This window comes from Protomyctophum parallelum (assembly GCF_964188405.1).
Source record: "Protomyctophum parallelum genome assembly, chromosome: 15".
NCBI lineage: Eukaryota > Metazoa > Chordata > Actinopteri > Myctophiformes > Myctophidae > Protomyctophum > Protomyctophum parallelum.
Window position 1 is genome coordinate 23154913 of NC_139710.1, and position 15210 is coordinate 23170122.

The window sequence follows — 15210 nt, forward strand, 5'->3', positions numbered from 1 at the left end:
GGGAGATCAGGGTTTGAATCCTGGGTGTTACATTGGTATATAAGGGGTGGGGGGTTAGTGACGGTAATGCCCTGTCCACCACCTCATAAGCCTAATATCTCCCCTGGCCAAGGAGAGGTTCCCCTTTGGATGAGGGGTACAGCTTAGTTCCCCACTTGCGAGAGCGGGCTTGAATTCTGGGTTTTACACCAGCATGGACAGCTCCTGTACAATTAACTTCATATTGTCACACAGAAACACCTAAATGAAACACAGCCACAGTTAACATTATTATTCCTCAGCTCTGTTTACCAGTCAAAATATCTGCATGGAAATAGGGTCCATTGCTTGGGTGTGGACGGACCATGTTTAAAATCAATGTATTCACTGGTATTGTAATATACCAGTGCAAACTGGCAGGAAGATGCACAAGAAATGGTTATTTTCTATATGCTGATGTGACTTCAGCTTAAAGGTGTCATTATAAATAATAAATAAAAACTTCATTCAGTGTATTATGTATTGTGTTTCAAATATTTATTTCACACTGTCTAAAATAACAAGATGTTTATAACATTATGTTTAAGCTGGGAGATCTTGATTTTCATTTGCTTGACAATAAATTGTGCTTGTATGTGAATAAGCTTGACTGTAAATAAAATTGCGATGCCTTGATAATTTGTTGACCTATTTTAAATCAGTGCAGTATACTGTATGACAAAACACTACAACCTTTTTTTAGGCTATGAGAAATCCTGCAATATTATCAAGATTCTGCAACAGAGAACTTTCACAGCAGAGCAGACTCAGCTGCTCTGTTTCACAGCCTAGGGCTCTGTGGAGTTCCGTGTAGAACTGCCATGTTAAATGTAATTAATACACAAAGTTGTCTTACCACAAATCAAGAACAATGCACACGCATTGATTTCATTGAAGATGAAGAGACAACAGCTGCCATTTCAGCGTCAGGTCACGTAGAGTGGTTAAACCAGGAAAATGGAATAATGCATGCAGGGTCCCAAAAACCAGTAAACAAACATGACCACTTCAACATAAATCATTTATACATGAGAGTCAGGAGACTGTAGTAGAAGAAAAGCTTATTCAACTTTCCTTCCTCCCTGAATACACACCTGCTTGTCATCCATGCATTAAAAATGAGTATTTTGTTAAAGCTAAATATTGTGGTATTTGATTAGTCTATACCACTCTTTTGTACAATAAATAAGGTACTATTTATCGTTCATCATTACACATTTATTAAAATAAACAAAACAAGCACATAGTTGTGTACAGTGAACATAAATCTCATCTATATTGTAATACCATAAACTCACTACAAACTCTTTAAATTACATAAATAAGACAGAAAGTTAGCAACACAAAATACAATTGAAGTGTTATGCCGGAAAAGTAAAAACCCATACAGTAGCTTAAACAAGATAATCTAGTTTAGATTTTCTTGTGTGTAAAACTGGCATTTATAACAAAGTGATGTTAAGACATGTCTTCATAATGATTCGATTTCAAATTATATTGTCCTTTTAAACCACATTCCTTCAAGAACTCAATAAATAGCCTTCAATACAAAGCCAAGTGTGTCAATCACAACAAAGTGTATGTAGTGTAGCATGTCGCTGTAACCTTCTTAAACGAATGGCCCGGGGAAGTGTCATGTCCATTGTCTAGTGTTATTGCTTGTGACAAAGTGGACAAACCCTGGAATATGAGGAAAATGCTAACTGCAGATGCTTCATGCAACTGGATGGATCAAGCACAGCTCTGTTCTGCTATCAATTCATAATTAATCACTTACAAAAAGTCTACACATTAGTAAGTGCTGTGCAAATGGACCTTTGGGGAAGTAATACAATCTGCTGTGAAACTAACATTCCTTCACAAGAAAGACTCATAGTAAGATGATTTCATCTAACCTTACCTTATTGTTAAATATGTCATCAGTCACTTTGATTAATTGAGCAGTGTAGCAATGCTAAACTATGGTGATCAGGCTCTTTTGTGTGTATATATTAATACATACATATATGTATGCGTCACTCACATTCATTTCCCATAGTAAATGAATGGGGCATTCAAGCTCATGAGTCATGAATGACATCGCCGATTGGCATCCATGAGCTTGAATTCCCCTGCTGTTTCGCGTGAGCACTGCAGTTAAAATAAGAGCCACTGGATGGCAGAAGAGTACTTTCTTCAGTTTTCCATCAGCGGGACTAATGATGTTAAAATGTAAAGTTAAGTGTGTTATCCAGATGTGTAATAATTAACACTGTACAGACTCACGGTCCAGTAAGGCCTGCCACTAACTTGACATCTGGGGAGCCACTCCCCAGAGTATATTGTTGTGTCTCCCACTCTGCGGTTCCATGGACTTCTATTATGGACCCAAGAGTGTGACTGCGGACCAGGCCTCTTCACAGAGCATGACCATGGATTGCTACCATATTATATTATACCACTTACACTGTATATTCTTATTGCGACTGACGCAGTTAACTATGGAAACGAGCGTTTCCCGTCAGTTAGTGTGTCGGGCACCATATATGGTGCCCAGGTCTCATGACATCATGTGACATCATCAGGGATGGAGATGTGGAGACCCTGATGTCATAGTAAATGTGACCTGCTGTCGCAGTTAAGCCCATATATAGAGATCCCTGATGTCATCACCATTGGCCAGCAGGCGAAAACTAGAGTTCTCAACAGGCCCGAAAATTAAGGCCCGGCACCTACAGTACCTGGGCCCTCATCAAACCCCGTACACTCAAGAGAATGTCCCCGCTACCACCCTTAGATCTCCATATACTGTATGGAGCTGACCTGTTCTGACATTCCATATGTTGATCTGACCTCATCAAACCCTGTACACTCAAGACATGCTATATGGCCAGTACATAATTCATTCCATGTTGATCTGACCCCCCATGCCAAAGAGCCAGCGCTCGCCCAGCAGTCTGCCGTCAACGAGGCGGATGTGTGCTTCTCGCCCTCAGGCGTCTTACTGGTATTATACCACTATATATTATCTAACATCATTGTTAAACCATATTATAATATAATCGTGCACTTTTACATGTATTATAATTGCTATTACCACTACTTGTACTTGCCTGTAACTCCCTCTCTTGTCTCTCCTTCTCTCTCTCTTTCTCCCCCCCCGACACGGCCAAGGCAGATGGCCGCCCACCTTAGAGTCGGGTTCTGCTTGACGTTTCTTCCAGTTAAGGGGGAGTTTTTCGTTACCACTGTTGCAAAAGTGATTGCTCAGGGTGGGATCTCTGTCGGTTCTCTGCTCTACATGTAAAGTGTCTGTGTCTGTGTGTGTGTGTGTGTGTGTGTGTGTGTGCGCGTGCGTGCGTGTGTGTGCGTGTGTGTGTGTGTGTGTGTGTGTGAGAGACACTCCACTTCATGATGTGATCTCAATGACTTTGATGAAGGGGAGAGGCTTGTTGGAAGAGGAAGTGGAGGGTTTCAGAGGTTTGCTGTGGAAACAAAAAGGAATGAGATTCCAGTGGACCAGCGTTTTATTTTCATAAACATAAGTTTTTTGATATTTAGTTGACTAAGACTAAACCAAGACCAAACAATTTCAGGTGACTAAATAGGACTAAAACTAGATGGTGTGTTCAAAAGACTAACCTAAGGCATTCACACCTGTAGTTCGGTAGATTGGGGGGTTGAAGTTGCATCATTGTTAAATTTTTAATTTGCTGCGTTTGGCGTTCACACTGCACTTTGTCAATGTGTTCAATTCATAAACTACACAGTAAAATATACAGTGTTAAAATCACGGTATACTTCCAGTAACAGTTAGGATGGATGCAGGGGGTGTGTCGGGGACTGGACGTTACTGTGTGTGTGCGTGCGTGTGCGTGCGACTGTGCACGCGAGCGAACGTGCGTGTACCTGTAAACAATGTGTGGGTTGAGCTCTGATGACAAATATGAGTTTGACCTTTGACCTTCCAGGAAGTAGTCCATCTGGTCGTGCATCTGGCGGTTCTGCACGTGGAGGAAATTATCACTTAGTTATGCCACACCTTCCATTAATTAAGCCGGCCCTGGTGAAACTACAAAATGGCCAACACTGCTATGACCTGATGTACTTTAGCCTCATGACAGACCCACACAGTGCTATGTATGGCCTGATGTAGCCTCATGACAGACCCACACAGTGCTATAGCCTGATGTAGCCTCATGACAGACCCACACAGTGCTATGTATGGCCTGATGTAGCCTCATGACAGACCCACACAGTGCTATAGCCTGATGTAGCCTCATGACAGACCCACACAGTGCTATGTATGGCCTGATGTAGCCTCATGACAGACCCACACAGTGCTATGTATGGCCTGATGTAGCCTCATGACAGACCCACACAGTGCTATGTATGGCCTGATGTAGCCTCATGACAGACCCACACAGTGCTATGTATGGCCTGATGTAGCCTCATGACAGACCCACACAGTGCTATGTATGGCCTGATGTAGCCTCATGACAGACCCACACAGTGCTATGTATGGCCTGATGTAGCCTCATGACAGACCCACACAGTGCTATGTATGGCCTGATGTAGCCTCATGACAGACCCACACAGTGCTATGCCTGATGTAGCCTCATGACAGACCCACACAGTGCTATGCCTGATGTAGCCTCATGACAGACCCACACAGTGCTATGTATGGCCTGATGTAGCCTCATGACAGACCCACACAGTGCTATGCCTGATGTAGCCTCATGACAGACCCACACAGTGCCCATCAAACCAAATGTTTCTCACCTCAGACTCCAGAAACGCTACCTTCTCCTCCAGCTCTCTGATCACCCGGTCTCTCTCCTGGATCACTGTTCGAGAGTTCTGCAACTGCACGCACGCACGCACACACACACACACACACACACACACACACACACACACACACACACACACACACACACACACACACACACACACACACACACACACACACACACACACACACACACAGTGTGTTACAAGTTACATATGGTTGGACACGATAGACACGATCTGTTACATACCTAATAATAATGAACTAATAGATGAAATGCATATTTATGTCATGTGTGTGTGTGTGTGTGTGTGTGTGTGTGTCACCTGTTCAATCATGTGTCTGACTTTCCTCTGCTGACTCTTCAGCATGTCGTCCAGGTGGTGAATCTTCTCCTTCAAGATGGCCACTTCCTGCTCCAACTGCTCCGCCCTAAACACAATACAACTGCATTTATTAACAATACAACTGTATACGCATACAGCACAAACAATGCAAACAATATAACTGCATTAAAAAAACAATACAACTGCATTTATTAACAATACAACTGTATACGCATACAGCATAAACAATGCAAACAATATAACTGCATTACAAAAACAATACAACTGCATTTATTAACAATACAACTGTATACGCATACAGCATAAACAATGCAAACAATATAACTGCATTAAAAAAAGGAAAAGCAGCACCCTATGCTGTTTTTGAGCGGTGCCTGACTGCTCCAATGACGTGTCTGTCTGTCTGTCTGTCTGTCTGTCTGTGTGTGTGTACTGTGTGTGTGTGTGTGTGTGTGCGCGTGCGTGCGTGACTACTCACCGCTGTTCTGCCTGCACGTGTCCCTCCTCTGTGGTCCGTCTCAGGTCTTGCAGTGCGTCCTCGCGCTGGCGGACGGTGTCCCGCAGGGTGGTGCTCTCCTGCTCCATGCCTGCCAGCAGCCTGTGGAGCTCCTCCAGCTGCTGCGCTCTCCTCCCACTCTGCTCCTCGCTGCTCCTCAGCGCCTCCTCCTGGTCAGACACACGCTGGCGCAGCGCGGTGCCCTCGGCCTGCGGGGAGGGGGAGGGGGGGGGGGGGATAAACAGGCAAACGTTGATCAAAATAACAATTCTTCTACATTCTGTATTGTGGAGCCTTCTTGTAATGCAGATGTTTAACAATAATTTAACTCTTGAGAGTGTAAAATGAAAACAAATGGACCCTTACGGGTCGATTGAGGTTTTTATTGAATTATTATGAAAGATCAACGTCTTAATTATCATCTGGTTAGCTCCCGGTTGCTATAGCTATAACTAAACAGGGAATGAATGGACCAGAAACAAGTTGGCCTCGTCCATAGACTTCAATGATGGCTGGATATTTTTAAGATATATTTTTGGGGCTTTATTGATAGGTTGAAAGTAGATTGACAGGAAATGGCCGTCTGACTGAGTTGTGTTGAGTCAGGACATGGTGTTCCATTGCAACGCTTCATTGCTGGATCCGTATTCGAATACAAGATTCTAATACTCTGAAACTCTGAATTGTGTCTGTCTCATTATGTTGTTCAACTGTGTTATAAGTGCTCTCCGAAAGATTCCATAACAACCCCCAGAACACAATTCTTCTCTTCTTGGGGCACACACATTTTTCAGATGGGGATCCGCGGCCAAATACATATCATTTTGGGGGTCGTTGGCACACAAAAGTTTGAGAACATAAAACAGGGTTAAAGTGGTTCAACCGGTGTTTGGTTGTTTGTGTGTGTCCGCGTGTGCATGTCTGTGCATGTGTGTGTGTGTGTGTGTGTGTGTGTGTGTGTGTGTGTGTGTGTGTGTGTGCGTGCGTGCGTGTGCATGCGTTACCTGCAGTTTCTCCCTCTCTTCCAGATGTGTTTTCTCCGTGTCTTGCAGCTGTGCGTACAGACGTTTGCTGACCTCCCTCAGTCTCTCTGCTTCCGCTTCCTGTACAACACACATAAAATAACCTTTATTTAAAACATACATACTACTCCACTGTATGTCTACAGGTATACATACAGTATTGTACGTTTTACTCCACTACAATTGACATGTTTAGTTACTAGTTACTTTGTAGATTTTTATTATTATTTTTATTTTTTTAATATATGTTTATTGGTAATAGGTTTCAACAATTTAGTACAGTTTGAACATACCATTTGTTTTCTCCCTCACCCCATCCCTCCCCCCAGTTATTAGATTTTGATTATTAATGCAATAACAAATTAAGACCTTTTTATTGTTTTATTTTTTTTAAGCGGTTTGACAAGTTTTTACAAATTTGGGCACTTTTACTTTGGTACCTTTTTCAGTACATTTTAATTATAGACCTTTATTTTTTTATTTTTTCCTAAATAGTTATCCCACAATTTTTTGTAAATCTAAATCAAAATCAAAATATTATATAGTTAATATTACTAGTGAGTCCAATGTATAAAATGCCATAAAATGGCTAAACATGAAAAGCAACACAACTTGCTGAGTTCTCAACCGATTTACACCCGGTTTCATTTGTATGATACAGCATTAAGAAAGCTGGTTGTCATACCAAAATGCAAGGTACATTGTAAACATAATATAGCCTATGACTTATAAAACGAAACAACTTTTTGTCTGTTGTTGTATTGTTGTGTTGCAGTGAATATGGATAATATAAAGCTACAGCAGCACTATATTATTACATATCTGCCGACCTCAGACCGCGCCACGCCTCTAAGCGGTGGGTCTGGGGCTCGTCCCCCAGAACATCTTAACAAAGTAGATTTCCAGTATTTGGTGGATTTCTGGTTTGATACTTGTATCAGGCTTTACTAACATACTGTACTTACTTACTTACTAAAAAAGCTAAGTACAGTAGGCCTACAGAAATTGATTTGACGACTGAAACAATAAAAGGGCCATCCTTAATAATAACTACTAATTACTTAAAAGTGACTAGCGAGGGTAAAACATTCCCAATCTCTCCTTGATGAGAGAGGTTTGACCAGTTGACTAGTGACCAACTGGGTTGACCAGTGACCACGCAAAAAGGGTGAAATCCCCCAAAAGCAGGAAAAATGCTGGCGCATGAGTCGTGCAGGAGAAATGGTCAAATAAAAGTAGTCTCTTGCGAAATGCAGGAGGGTTGGCGTGTATGTTATTAGGATATGAGTACAAAAAGGTGTACTTGCCATTAGTACTAGAGTCTTTCTTTCACAAATGAATGACCATAGCCTATCAAAATAAATTAGTGTGATAACGTCACGACTAATTGTCATCTGTGTGTGTGTGTGTGTGTGTGTGTGTGTGTGTGTGCGTGTGTGTGTGTGCGTGTGTGTGACATCATGAGACCGCCTGAGGCTGAGGCAGGGTGTATCATTTTACCAAACACACAAATTCTTCCAGAAACAAAAGCAGTGTGATGATGAGGATTGGCCCTGCACACACACGTGCGCATGCACGGACGGACACACGGACACACGCACGGTCGCACGCACAGACAGACAGACAGACAGAGCAGCTAACCTGTGTGTCCAGTTTGGGTTTATCAGGTGCAGGTGTGTGTTTGGTCCTCTGAGAGAGAGAGAGAGAGAGAGAGAGAGAGAGAGAGAGAGAGAGAGAGAGAGAGATGTACTCCATGATCACTCATTTCTATTCAGTATTTATGGGTATGAATGACCCATACATATACAAAAATAAAATAAAGTACATTTACTCAAGCATTGTACTTAAGTAGGTGAGGTGTTTTTACTACTGGAGTATTTCCTATTTTCTATATTTTGCTATATCACACACACACACACGCACGTGCACATAAACGTGCACACGCACACACACACACACACACACACACACACACTTGGCAAAACTAATGTTTTTCAATACATTTTACACATTTGAAAACTTGTGAAATGGGACCTTCTGCACAATGAGTACTTTTACTTTGGCCAGTTTAAATATATTTTGTTTGCAGTACTTAGAGCGCCACTCTGTGGCGCTCTACGAGCTTGTAGGTCTGCTATTTTTGAAAAATCGAAGAACGACTGACATAGAAACATAGCTTTTTCAGAAAACTGTCAGGATGTTGAAGACATTTTTAGAATGGGTTAAGTGAGTACTTCTTCCATCACTAATACTATGCAGTTTCATGGAAAACCAACCTTATTCTTGGCTGCCATGTGCTCCCGCAACGTCTTCAGGCTGTACCTCACCTAAACACAAATAGTCCATGCATTCAGTAATGGAGGCAAGTGAAGATGGATTGATTTAGTTTCGAGAAACATACTGTAAACACAACTGTTTATGTATTTGTGTGACATGAGGCCAAGTGGAATTAATATATATTATCGTTATTATCAGTGGCCATTTGAGGAGGCTTGTGCTTCAATTCCAAATGTATTTTCAAGCTTAAAGCGGCACTATGTAACTTTCCTCTTCTGGATTCCCCCTGATTTGTGTTGACATTTTTACCATTGCCGGCCTGCTTGCTCAGGGGATAAATTGAATCTTGACCATCAGGTCAAAATGCGTGTCAGATCCTGTGTCCAGGTGAGACATGACCTTTGACACACTCAAAATGTAGAAGAGCAGAGACAATATAAAAGAAGTTCACACCAACCTCCTGAATGTGTGAAACTTCATCCGAAAGCATTTTGAGGCTCTGTTGGTGTCTGTACTGCTCCTGTCTAGACGCTTCTAGGTACACCTGACACACACACACACACACACACACACACACACACACACACACACACACACACACACACACACACACACACACACACACACACACACACGTTAATACTTTGTTATACAGTACTGAACCAATAACTAAATAATAACTGAATTGGATCCAGTGGCACACAGGTCCTTTTAATGTTTTTTACGTTTCCAGAAAAGTAACGCTTTGTTACTTGGCCAAATATGTTTCTTTTTAAAAGCTACTGGTATGAACTAGGGATGGGCGTTTGAGTGTTATGTTCTGTTAACTATAAGGTGACGTCATATTTTTATGACATACAGCTGTAGATAGATCAGATGAGTAACCGACGCCGTATTTTTTATGACATACAGCTGTAGAAAGATCAGATATGCGTAACTGACGTCAGTAGAAGCAAGCTTGCTAAGCGTCTCTCTTCACGCAGAGACAATGTCCAAATAAAGTCACACACTCCTCTATCTGTCTGGAATGTTTTTCACTGCCTTCTGGGTTCCCAGAAGTATCTGTATCAACTGTTATCTAAGAGCAACGCCTTTTGTTGAGGGGCGCTAGCCTCTCCTATGCCCAGCTTTCCGGGCTTGTTTGTGAAAACACAAACATTGGCTTCTGATTGGCTGATCACCCCATAGTGATGATTTGATTGGCTGAGCAAAGTACATATTGAAGATAAAAGTGAGGGCAGAAAAGTGAGGACGCAAATTGTGATTGGCCAGAATGAGATGATGACGTGTACAGTATGATGATGAGCGCCTCTCACTTCACACAGGTGTGATTTTTGGAAACATTTTGATTTCTGGCAAAACATGTTAAATACAGCTTCAGTTTGTCTCACAGTGGGTCTCAAAGTCCCTCTTTCAGCACATAACCAAATACAAACAGATTGTTTTTATTTTATTTTGTATAACATTACACAACCTTACATATTTTATTTCTTTATTTCTTTATGTGTAAATCCACTGTAGGCTCAAAGAGGAGGACATGTTGGAATGTCAATCAATGGAGCAACTTATTGACGATATCTTGCAAATTCAGCATCTTCTGAATAATCTGAAAACACATGGAAATTGCATCGTCGGCGCATCTGTTTTGAGTTGACGATATGCAAATGTCCACGGATCCAGCGAGGCAGGTAGCATGGACTAAATGTAGTCTCTCACCAGCCTCTCAAAGCATTTGCTCACTATTGGGGTGAGGGTGACAGGTCTCCAATCATTAGAGCATGTCACCTGGAAATGCTTGGGGATGGGCACAATGGTGGACATTTTGAAGCCTTCGAGGACCACAGCCTGGGAGAGGAGGATTAAATTTTTTCTGGGATCAGAGGCGCCGATTTATGCTGGTCGGTGCATTCCCAGTGGGTGCTCGTCATCTCCTGTGGGTGCTCGAGCCCCCTTCCCCCCTGTTAAATGTGTGTCAGGGCCCTGAGGGGTCGAGAACGGGAATTGTACGAGCCAAAAGAGGCTGCAGTCTACATATGGGCACAAAAGGGGGCATGCCCATATATGGGATAAAAGACACCAGGGATATACAGTCATATCAGTGGGTGGGTGGTGTGACGTAGGTGTGCAGGCCACGTAGCTAGTTATATAAATAGTTGCAGGCACTGCTTGAACTCTGATGAAAATCAGTGTTGATTTTGATCTCCAACTATCTTCAATACTAGAAACTTACCTTCATCCAGTTCCTATACTTAATAAATAGAAGTAAAGACGCTAGTCAGCCTGCTGGAGTCAACTTGAGCCATGGACTTACTATGGATTTTCTCCTGCCTAGCTTTTCTAAGTGCTGCCCATTGCTGTGGCTCACCTGCCATCACACCGGTAATATCGGGATACTCCCGTATTATCAACGGTGAGGAGGCTGTGCCACATTCCTGGCCGTGGCAGGTGTCATTGCAGCGCAGAGGCCGCCACTTCTGTGGCGGATCCCTGATCAACGAGCGCTGGGTTCTGACCGCTGCTCACTGCACTGTCAGACCGTCTGACCATTTGATCCTGGGCCAGCACGACCGCCTCTCCAACACAGAGGACATCCAGACCATGAAGATTGGAAAGGCAATCCCCCACCCCCGATGGAACCCATACACCATAAACAATGATGTCCAGCTGATCAAGCTGGCCAGCCCTGTCAACTTGGGCATGCACGTGTCCCCCGTTTGTGTGGCTGAGACTAGCGACAACTTCCCTGGTGGAATGATGTGTGTGACCTCTGGATGGGGTAGGACCAACGTCGACTCTGCGGCCCCTGCCCGGCTTCAGCAGGCTGCCCTCCCCCTCCTCACCAACGAGCAGTGCAAGGAACACTGGGTCAACGAGATCAGTGAGCAGATGATCTGTGCCGGGGCCTCCGGAGCCTCTTCCTGCTTTGGTGACTCTGGTGGCCCCCTGGTCTGTGAGAACGATGGGGCCTGGACCCTGGTTGGTATCGTCTCCTGGGGCAATAGAAGCTGCAGTGTCCGCTCACCTGGTGTATACGCCCGTGTCACCGAGCTGCGTACCTGGATAGACCAGACCATCGCGGCCAACTAAACCAGTCAGCGTTGTCATGCTCAAACAATGATTCCAAACTGATTCAACCCCCCAAATTAGTAGGGCGATTTCACAGAGGGGACATCAAATAGGTTGGAAGGGTCATTCACATTAGGAATGATGTTTCGTACCCGAGTATACTTTTCAACTGTAATGGAGATAAACAATGTCATGTGACAGAAGAAGAGTTGAGAGTGAATAATAAAGTTTGACTGTTCCTGACATTTTCTTGCCCACGCAGTGACAAAACAAACAGATAAAAAGGTGTCATTTGATGGTGCTTGCACACGTTTCAGGAACCAGTTGTAGCACCACTTTTGAGCTATATGAAATGATTGATTGACGGAATATTTGTATTACCAGTTTGCAAAAAATACATTTAGTTAGCCGTCTGTGTCTCAAACGAATGTCTCAGTTAAATGAGAGTAGTGGGCGGGCCTGTCCACCGGCCAACCCCTTCGGTCACCTGGCAATACTCTGAACCTCTCTGTCTGGCCTAGCACCGCCCCCGATACACACCTCTCCTCCCTTCACCAAGGCCACACCAGCCGCCAACAAGAGGTCGACGGTCTGGGCCGTGGCTCAGCGGTCTAGGCACCGTGGCTGGTAATCCAGGCTGGCAGTGTGCCGCAGGTTCGACTCCCAATCACGACGGCCTTTACTGAATGTCACCCCCCCCATCTCTCTCCCCATTTCCTGTCAGCCTACTGTCTATCCCTCTATAAAATAAATATATATATAAAATAAATAAATAGTCGACTCCCCCATCAGTCCAAGGCCAGCATCCAGGAGGTAGGCCACTCCTTCAATCACAGGACTCACACTGGGCAGACATTAGTCATGAAGACCTGGGAGCAACAGGCCCTGTCAGGCTCAAAATGAAGAGCAACACCATCATGATGCAGCAAAATCAGCAGCGACTGAAGATGCTGGGGGGTTGCACCAGCTCCACCCTCCTCCTCTTTTGACGTCATCTCCTCTTCTTTTTTTTTTGTTGAGCGGTGCAGCCGCTCCAATGCACAGCTTTGAGTGTATCTGTCTACCTGTCACCCACGCTGGCACAGAAATGTCGGCCTAAAAGTGTATTGATACCTGCCAACCAGCAAACAATATTTACGCTTCTAAATTAACGGTACACACATAAGCCAATTAACGTTTTTGTTTTTTTTACGTAAAAAGGTGACTGTTAGAAAGTTACTGTATTTGAACGCTGTAGTAAAATGTAGTGCAAGTGATATATCTTGGTTAAATAAATATAAAAACAATTATCGCAATTATACTATTAATAATATAATGCCATTTAACACTTATTGCACATTAATGAATGGTTCATTGGTCCGAAACACGACAACCCACCTCAAACCCTAACCCTAACCGCAAGCACGGGAGCAGGCGCTAGTCCGAGGTGCTGACGCATGTCGAACCAATGCTCCGTCGGACCATAGTATGCCTCCCAATGGCTCCTCGTGGTTTGAATGAGGAACTCAACATCAAACCGTTCTTGTAACTCAGGTTTTAAAATAGGTTGTGTGCATCCTCATTTTTAATCTGTATTGTGTGAATATATTGACTGTTTTGAAGTGGGCCTTCACTCCTCTATATGCTTCATATATTTCAAATGTTAGTTTTACATGTATAGTGGACATGTGTTATGAATGGGGGACTAGTATTTGATGTATGTTGATTTATTTGTTCTATTGGGAGCAATAGCATCCTTATCTGCATGGCTCTCCTAGACAACGCTTGCTGATCTGACATACTTTATCATCTTTGATCAGGCTAATTGTTTCATTAACCACAGGGTCTGTGAAAACATAGATAATTTTGTCACTTTGTAATCTGAGTACAGTACAAGTTTTGATGGGATGTGCGTGCGCCGCCTGAACTGCTTCTAAACATGACAACACCCACCTTGATGACCTCCTTTGGTGGTTTGACGGGCTCCGTGTTCAGAACTGTTCTCTCATTGGCTGGCTGCACCAGAGCTGTCCCGTCATTGGATGGCTGCACCAGAGCGAACGCTCGTCCAATGGGCTAGACAAGCCAGAGTAAAGAGGGGTGAGGTTGGAGCAGTAACACGAATTTGAACCCATTAAGACTTTCTAAATCCTAATAGCTTTCTGAAAAACGTATGCTGCTATTTTTGAATAGCCAAGTATACAAGTACTGTATAAAATTATGGTTAAAGTGGTTAAAATCCAAAATGACACAGACGCTTTCCCAGTTGTAATGGGTGAAACAGTCCATCACAGCACTGATTTCCACGGTAACAACGCATCACATCTCTTTGCATTGTTACCTTGATGATCAGTGCTTTTTTCAGAAAGCAACGTTGATCCAATATAACACATTGTGTGTGTGTGTGTGTTAGGGCATTAAGTCCACTAGTCGACCTTATTGGTGCTAGTTGATAAGAAAAAAAATATATATATATATATATATAATCGGGGAAATATTATTTCCCCGATTTTGTATATATATTTTTTATAACAATATATATATAAAGAAATATATATATATAATAATAATACAAAGTTTTTACATTACATAATAGGTGGTTAAACAACTAGTCGACTAGTAAACTAGGCAACTAGTGATTTGTGTACTCTTATAGGTCTGCAACTCTTTGAGTGTACGCATGGAACCAAGGAGTCCTTGAATTGAAAATGAGAACAACAACATCTGCAGGGTGGAGAAGCAAAAAGCAGAACAGGGTTATGTAACATGTGGAGACTCCCTGTCTTCCCCATAGACCCCTTCATATCTCAGTCTGAACAATGGTTGTGTGTGTGTGTGTGTGTGTGTGTGTGTGTGTGCGCGCGCGCGCACTCTTGTGCGCACACACACACACACACACACACACACACACACACACACACGTGCGCACGCGGAAGGAATGACCACTATGTTGTTCTGTCCATTCTGTCCTGTCCCGTCCTGTCCTGTCCTATCCTATCCTATCCTGTCCTGTCTTGTCCTGTCCTGTCCTGTCCTGTCCCGTCCCGTCCTGTCCTATCCTGTCCTGTCTTGTCCCGTCCTGTCCTGTCTTGTCCTATCCTGTCCTGTCTTGTCCCGTCCCGTCCTGTCCTGTCCTGTCTTGTCCCGTTCTGTCCTGTCCTGTCCTGTCTTGTCCTGTCTTGTCCTGTCCCGTCCCGTCTTGGACTGATGGAGTGGTTGACTTTTGTTAATTGT

The 15210-nt window shown here is 43.3% G+C and overlaps 2 protein-coding genes across 3 annotated transcripts in view; one reads left to right on the forward strand and one right to left on the reverse strand.

Moving 5' to 3' along the window:
* Nucleotides 1–1214: 1214 nt before the first annotated feature.
* LOC310872637 (tuftelin-like) overlaps nucleotides 1215–15210 on the reverse strand; it is a 22285-nt gene continuing 8289 nt past the window's right edge. The window contains exons 3-13 of one of the 2 annotated variants that reach the window (XR_014570414.1): nucleotides 13930–14052; nucleotides 9389–9475; nucleotides 8931–8981; nucleotides 8296–8343; nucleotides 6637–6735; nucleotides 5615–5841; nucleotides 5116–5221; nucleotides 4780–4863; nucleotides 3907–4001; nucleotides 2851–3482; nucleotides 1215–2745 (exon numbers count right to left, since the gene is read on the reverse strand). Coding sequence is in view for 1 of the 2 variants with exons in the window: in XM_083784677.1 (XP_083640803.1) it covers nucleotides 3407–3482; nucleotides 3907–4001; nucleotides 4780–4863; nucleotides 5116–5221; nucleotides 5615–5841; nucleotides 6637–6735; nucleotides 8296–8343; nucleotides 8931–8981; nucleotides 9389–9475; nucleotides 13930–14052 (996 nt within the window). In the remaining variant the exon portion in view is untranslated. Of the gene's footprint in view, nucleotides 3483–3906; nucleotides 4002–4779; nucleotides 4864–5115; nucleotides 5222–5614; nucleotides 5842–6636; nucleotides 6736–8295; nucleotides 8344–8930; nucleotides 8982–9388; nucleotides 9476–13929; nucleotides 14053–15210 lie in introns of both variants that reach the window. The other variant, XM_083784677.1, reaches the window with a different exon arrangement.
* Nucleotides 11233–12018, forward strand: LOC310872007 (chymotrypsin A-like; the record flags this gene model as incomplete). Its single annotated transcript, XM_083783668.1, has 1 exon — nucleotides 11233–12018. The coding sequence occupies one exon, from the start codon at nucleotides 11233–11235 to the stop codon at nucleotides 12016–12018; it is 786 nt and encodes a 261-aa protein (XP_083639794.1).